Source organism: Trachymyrmex septentrionalis, unplaced genomic scaffold (genome assembly GCF_001594115.1).
Source record: "Trachymyrmex septentrionalis isolate Tsep2-gDNA-1 unplaced genomic scaffold, Tsep1.0 scaffold112, whole genome shotgun sequence".
Classification (NCBI taxonomy): Eukaryota; Metazoa; Arthropoda; class Insecta; order Hymenoptera; family Formicidae; genus Trachymyrmex; species Trachymyrmex septentrionalis.
Window position 1 is genome coordinate 460,295 of NW_017304248.1, and position 7,709 is coordinate 468,003.

Below are 7,709 nucleotides of genomic sequence, written 5' to 3' on the forward strand. Positions count from 1 at the left end.
TTGGAACATACTTATTTTCGCGATGTTACTTATTCATTCAAAATTATCGCAATGCAAATGTTTTAAATGCTTCATCTGGTTGTATGCGCAGAACGATATGAGATTCGTCTCGAAAACGAGCATGTATGTTATATGTGAACTCTAGCGACTCATGAAAAGGTACCTTAAACCTCGTATCTATAATCTATGAACATGCTCCGGCTGTATTGACCTCTGATCCACTCCGATCATCTCCTCCGATCAGTTGATCGGTATAAAGGAAGCAAGTGAAATTGAAATAAGAAGAAAGAGATCTTCAGAGTCAGAGGCCCTGGATCGGAGCAGAGCTCGGAGATAAAAGATGCTGGACGATGTATCCTATTGCTCCGGATGTTTCTTACGTCTTATCGGAACGTGAGGATATAAACTCGATCCTGTACAAACCGATTAATTCGACACAGCGAATAAAGGTACAGTATGACAGATATGGAAAGATGTTGGCATTTTTCCACATATAATGTGCCAAAATGTGAGGTTAACCCAAATGATACAGTAGGCGTACAATGCGTCTGCCATTCTTGTCATATTATATCACATAACTTGCCTCAAGTCACTTAACTCTTAAAATAATGAAGATGATTTTAATAACATCTTTCTAATGATCGACTTCTAATGAACATCTTTCTAATGAAAGACAGAATGATGTGCTTTAAACACTTGAAATAAATGCTTTAAACATCTGATTCAAATCGTATGCAGCTTTGGTCATATGTACAATTGGTGCTTAAATTTGCAGCAAGAGATAGATAACAGTGATCATTTCATTTTTATTTAACATTGGCAAAAAATAAGGATGTAATGATTCACTACGTAATACTACTAGGTCTGTTTTTTTCCATGTCTGAACTAGTACACACTTTTGGAACTTAAAATGTGATCAATATATTTAATATGTAACGAAAACAAGAAAGAAAATTCTAGTCTAGTGTAGGAATAAAAAAACAGACCTGCTGTGAGTACAATCTACTTAATGCTACAAATACTTCGTTGAATAATTAGAAAACAAAATTTTACGAATTGACCAATTAAAGGCGTTCTCCAGAAACACAGTGTAACAAAATGAATCATTTCATTCTTGTTTAACATTAGCAAACAATAAGAATGTAATGATCCATTGTGTTATACTGTGCTCTTGTTGGAAACCCAAGTTATTGTTATTTATTGTTATTATTCATAAAAATTTTGTGTAACTTTTTACTTTCAATTGTAACGACAAATGCTCTCTCTATCAATAAAATAGATGAAATGCCAAAATCTGTTTTATCCTTTTAAGTTTCTGATTTTATAATGTTAATTTAAATATATGTAATAATACCTCAAATTATATAAAATTACAGTACACATGTTTCAATGCTTCACCAAGTTACATTATATTAGGCTCAAGCAGTGGCAGCGTTTACTTGTTTTCAAGAGAGCCATGTTTATTTCTTCAAATAATACCTCTCTCGGTAAATAACGTTTTAATATAACAAGTTTAAGTCAATGATGATTACTAAATATATAGATGACATATTATTATTATTGAATATATATATATAATTGATTTATTAATGTTATTTTTATCTTCCATTAGGAAGGTGTAGTTTCGCGTGTGGCGATATCACCTGACGAAAAGACTGTAGCCTTAGCAACAACTCGTGGTACTGTCTGTCTAGTATCTCTGAAATCCACTCCGCAATTGATATCAGTATCAACGGAACATATATATAAACAAATTACTTGTATCTGTTGGAATAATAATAGTACCGAGTTGTATGTAGGAGATGCAATTGGCAGAATTTCTGTCATGGTGTTATCCATATTTACGGTAAGTTTGTAACACAACAAATTGAATATTAACAAGATTAATATTTATTTCAATTAAACAGTTAAATATAATAGACTAAAATTAAATAAAATTATATATAATATGATAATGCATATTCTTTCAATAAAGAGAGTTGTTCTGTAACTGGTGGTTCAACCGGATGATTCTGACATGAAAAAAATAAGTTGAAAACGTAAAATAAAATTTTTTTATTCTTAAGAAAATACTTGTGAAAGTTTTAATAAATTTTTATCATCATAAAAGTCGGATTTTATTTATTGTTACAAATTTAAGATTGTCTACTTGAAATTAATATAATTAAAAAATTTGATGTGCTTTCGAAATTAAACATTACTGGTGAAGGAATATGATTTAATTTATACGTTTATACACAATATTATATCTATGTATATTTTATATTTATATATTATATTTATATGTCAATTAATTATTCATCGATCTATCTTCATTTTTATAATCAGGTTAATGGAATGTTTCAAACTCCAGTATGTACACTGATGAGTCTGGATTCTAGTATCGTACAATTAAACTTCCATTCGCCTCTGTTATTGGTTTCCACGTTAGCACGTAGTTATGTCTGCGACACAGTGGAAGAGCAGTACAAACAGATTGGCAATAAGCCGCGGAACGGCGAGTTCGGCGCATGTTTTTACACGCATGAGAGTAACATTTTAAAAGCACAGAGAGAAGAAAGGAACACCAACATAAGGGGCGCGTTCAATTTGATCTCCGATAATGATATCAATATTCTGGGCGAGAATCAGTCAAAGATATTTTGCGCTCGGCCTGGTTCGAGATTATGGGAGGTGTCGGCTGATGGAATCGTTGTGAAGACGCATCAGTTCAAAGAGGCTTTGGCAATTCCTCCGACAGCAATATTTCGATCAAATAGTACCTTAGAATCTAGTCAGAAGAAGGAGACGGAGTGCGAATGGCTGCCGCAGTCTGTCAACTTCTCACACTTGTTCGTACTCGCGTGCAAGTATTTATTTTCTTATACGACTAGCGGCCTATATGTTATTGATCCGACGAATGCAAGCATGCTGTTGTGGAGCAACGAGTATACGAACATCAGCATGACGGCGATCGTGGACAATCAGATCTACTTGATGACCTGTGATAACAAATTTCATTGTATAACGTTATCTTCACTCGACAGTCTAATACAATGGCTGTATTGCCGCGAGCGATACAGCGAATGTTTAAACGCATGTTTTATATATAAGTCGCAATTATTAAAAACAATCGGCACTAAGGAAATTGTTGAGCTGTTCAAAGTAGGAAGTCTGCCGCAAGATGAGAAAGAGCTGTTACGACCATTAATAACGCTTCTGCAAGCTAGTGATAATAATAGACCAGCTAAATTAAACTCCGGCATCGTAGTCGTGCATTCTGAAAACAATAGGTTCGTTAATAAAAAAACTTACGGCTGTGACATGACGCCTTCGTCGCAATCTCCCGAAATCTCCAGCGATGATTCGTTTGAGATGCAAATAGAATCTGGAAAAGATCGGAAAGAGAATCTCGCTCAAGAAAATATCCTCGGAACTGTTTCAGGGAACATTGATTTGGATTACAATGGAGAAATGTTAGATATTAAAGAGGATGGTCATCAGAAATCAAATTTTCAAGAAAACGTTACGCATAGGATTCAAACCGATTTGCAGTCGATTTACGAGCTGGCGAACAGTTTCAGATCTAATATGTTGGAGGAAGAAATCGAGGAAATTATTTTGGAGACAGACAAAAAGATGAGAATTATCAAAGATTCCTATCGAGACTCGCCTGGGCTTCAGAGTTTTATCTACGAAGTTACTCGCGCTGCGGAATTGCATTATTATAATATGTTTCTGGAAAACATCTCCATGCAATTGATCGACTCCAATAACAGCAATTATATCGTACGTCATTTCGTAAGAGCCTTCATCGAAATCAATGCGCCGGCTTATTTCAGGTGTAGTTGTGGTTATCCTTATCCTATGGATAAAACCGTAGAGCCGAAGTTTCTGACGGTCGGCGAATCATTGTTTAAGAGATATGCGGACGATCTGTCGAAAGAGTGTAGCAATATTTGTGACAAGGTACCTTATATGTGGCGTGTGTACCTGCCCATCCGCATCGAGCAACGTAGTGCGTTGGACGACTTGTTGAGACAATGTCTTCAGACCAGGGACAATGTCGTGTTATCGTTTCTTCTACCGGCGTTAAATGAGCAACAGTGGAATTGCGTAGGTACGTGTCTGAGCGAGATCGAAGACAGTACTTGCCTTTTTTGCGCGACACCTTTGGCAAAGAAATCCAATTATGACGTACTGATAGATTGGAGTGGGATTGTCAAAGAAATTATGAAGAGAGAGGGACCAGACGAGGCCACGGCGTTTCTGATTAAGCTGGAGGATATGATACCGGACATTGATTTAGACAAAAGGTATTGAAAAATCTTCAAACGTTGAGAAAGAGAGAATATCTATATTCCTTTCTTCACAGATTAATGTGATAATATGTACATGATGTATGTGTAGACAATGTTAATAAAATTTTATTATATACAATTTACACACACACGCACGCGCGCACACACATACACATGTATAGGGTGTCCCAGGACTTTATTTTAATTTAAACAGCCAATTTCTGGAAATCATGAGATTTTAGAGAAAAATATTTCAGATAAAAGCTATATGGGAAGGGATTATATTCGAAGAGAGATATAAGAAAGTATTGATCTGACATTTGGTGATGCTAGGTCAGGTCAAAAATACTTTTGAGTTTTTTAAATGGAACCCTCCCCCATTTTTTAATTGCATATTCTTGTAATTTATTTCAAAAACTCTTCTGACAGATTGGATGATTCTAATATAAACTTAAATTAAATCTAATATACTCTTACTTTGATTTACCTTGACACCTAAAGTCAAACTGTGGTACCATCTTATATCTCCTTCGAAATCACAAAACTTTTGTCTGAAATATTTTTTTATTTAACGCGGTGTTTCTGAGATATTTAATGGATCCTTTAAAATGGAACACCCTATATATGTATATCTAAAAAATTTTGTTGGTTTAGTATTATAGAAGAATATTAATTTATTTGTGACGCGGCGCGTTAAATTTGTCATTTGCAAACAATTTTTTATTATTAATAGAACTTCGATTGTCATTAAATTGCCATTATTAAGATTATTAATTTTTTGTTCATCATTTTAGCTATAAATTGTAGAAGAATATAGAATACGTCATGTAAAATTATTAGTATCCTTGGCCTGTTGCAAAATTTTTAATTATTATATAAATAAATAAAATGATAAACCAAAATAAAATTTATAAACGATTTAATCAAAATAATATACAATTATAATCACAAGTGTCCTGTAAAAAAATTAAATTAAGTTCGAAAAATAATATATTGATATTAATATTTTATTTTTATTATAGTATATTCCAGTCTATCGTGTTTACAAAAATGCTGCATCGCCGAGGTCTGAAGAAATCGATTGATTTCAGTAAAACTAACCAATTATCATCGAAAATTGGTACAATCTGCTCACCACAGGTAATTTCATTGCTGTCTCTATCATAAAATAACAAAGTATCAACAAACAACATCAATCTAAAACTGAAAATGTCTCAGATTTTTGTTTTCTACTAGTATACATAGTAAATCACACAATTCAATTACCTTGATTTTCTTCCTTTATTTTATTACAAAAAGATTGCTAATAAAAAACGCGCTATATTAATTCCATTAATTTTTTTTAATCGAATAATTTCATATAAAAGGAATTATGATTTCTGCAATTAAACTTCTGAGAGAAGAAATGTTAACAATAGTAATAGTCAAATTATATAATTTTTTAATTTAAACATCTTCCTTCTTCCCTCAAAGGGGTTAATCATTGTAATTTTTTTCTGTAGGGTAGAAACGTGAAAAGTGATGTTTTTTTGTACATACGTAAAAATGTTCACTTTTTACGTTTCCGTGCTAAAGAAAAAATTACACAATCGATACTTAAAATGTGAATATAGAGAGATAGAAAATATTTTTTAAGACGAACAGTTATTATTAAATGATCAATTATTAATATTATTTTTGTCACAGATACGTGATCAGTTGACAAAAGTTCTCGAGAAAGATTTAAGACGATCGATAGATAAAAACGTGTTTGGAACAGGCGCTCATCATTGGGGTATGCGTCATCAGATTAAATTATTGACGTGCCCATGCTGTACGTTGTCTTTACAGACGCCAATTTTACTAGGTACCAATGGAGTCGCGATTTTTCGTTGCGGCCACACCTATCACGTAAATTGTATGATAGAAAGAAAGCTCACTAGATGTAATCTTCATTAATAAATGTTGTAAATTAAGAATTAAATGAAGAAGTTACATGTACCGTATACACATTTCTCTTGAAATAAAGCTCTCTTCGGATGTACTTGAATTTATTATTTATTACCTATCTAATAAAGATCTTTTTCTATCGTTACAAATATTTGAATTTATTATCTCAGTACATTCGCATTTATCACAGTTGTAAGTTTGAACAATACAGAAGAACATCATAAAAGAAGGCAGAACAAAATCGCTATATAATACAAACATTATCGTATCATCTCTACAGAGCATACATTTTTCAAATTTACTGTTTTTATTCAAAATGTATCACTTTTATAAGATCATTGTGAGATAATTATAATGTTATCGTTAATCATAACAGCAATAATTCATTGTAGATTCTTGTGTACAGAGTTTTAGACATGCGTGTATAGTAAATAAAATATTCTCGCACGCTGCTTATTGAGTTTTTCTTTTTGCAAGAAATCAGGGAAAGAATATATATCTAGATTTACATGAGTCATCTTATCACTTACCTTATTTGACGTTAAATACACACTATAATTACACGTATATAACGTGTAAATGTAACTTCATGCGTGGCTATATTATTATACATATTTGGCATTTCTAATTCTTGTTATGGTTTTGCAAACTAGTCTTTAGAAAAGTAAAAACTCAAAAGCTATAAAATCATTTGAGATGAGATACATTAAACTGAGATTTAACATAATGCATATGTTGACATTATTGTTGTAATACATGTTGTACACACATACTTTCATAGTATTAGATTTGTAAGCTCACAGCAAGATCTTTATGTAAATACTTAAATATCGATTGTATGTATATTCTTATGAATAAATAAATTCATATAAAAATCGTTTACACAAATCTAGACGATTCTGTCATTATTTTTATAAATACGTTGTGTAATCGTAATGCATAGCACCGAACTTTTTTTTTTGAGAAAAGCAAAAACTATCTATGGAATTAAGTTCAGAAAAATATTTACTAATAAAAACTTTTCGCATAAATGTATATCGATGTATATCACAGTTCAAATAACAATAGACTGTATAAAATTTTACGATTTCCTATGATAATGTGACTAGATAATCTTTGTTATACCTAACTTTTTACAAAATTTATCTATATATTTTGTATATGATTATTTAAAAAAGTATAAAAAAGTTAACAGATACAGATATTAAATTTTAAAATTCCCTACAATATATCAATATACAGAATATTTAGCTATGGCGTAACACGATTTTGTACATTATGAATTTTTGAGCAAAATATTGAGTTAATGAGTACACTAAGTTATTCATTAATGGACGTTTCATCTTCTTTCTTAATGAATATCGTAAAAGTGCTATAACTTGTCAAACTTGCATTAAATGTAAGTATTTATCTTTGCATAATCCGAATAAAATACTTCATTACAATAAATCGCATATTAATATACCACTATTTCTTTACATATATATATATATATATATA

At 31.6% G+C, this 7,709-nt stretch overlaps 1 protein-coding gene across 2 annotated transcripts; it reads left to right on the forward strand.

Annotated features, from left to right (window-relative positions):
• Positions 1–170: 170 nt before the first annotated feature.
• LOC108752786 (Hermansky-Pudlak syndrome 5 protein homolog) lies at positions 171–6,437 on the forward strand. 2 transcript variants are annotated; one of them, XM_018493886.1, is made up of 7 exons: positions 171–449; positions 1,377–1,487; positions 1,613–1,846; positions 2,329–4,295; positions 5,303–5,420; positions 5,967–6,054; positions 6,127–6,437. In XM_018493886.1, exons 1-7 carry the CDS (start codon positions 351–353, stop codon positions 6,216–6,218), a joined length of 2,709 nt encoding a protein of 902 aa, XP_018349388.1. In that variant the 5' UTR covers positions 171–350; the 3' UTR covers positions 6,219–6,437. The 2 variants fall into 2 exon arrangements, with proteins under 2 accessions (XP_018349388.1, XP_018349380.1); XM_018493878.1 differs by having other exon boundaries at positions 172–449; positions 5,967–6,435.
• Positions 6,438–7,709: the final 1,272 nt, after the last annotated feature.

Excerpts from the sequence above, each read along its gene's own strand:
- LOC108752786 (XM_018493878.1), top strand. The coding sequence starts at position 351 with ATGTATCCTATTGCTCCGGATGTTTCTTACGTCTTATCGGAACGTGAG. Across the intron at positions 450-1,376 it reads ATTCGACACAGCGAATAAAG|TACACATGTTTCAATGCTTC; the intron begins GTACAGTATGAC and ends ATAAAATTACAG. Across the intron at positions 5,421-5,966 it reads GTACAATCTGCTCACCACAG|ATACGTGATCAGTTGACAAA; the intron begins GTAATTTCATTG and ends TTTTTGTCACAG.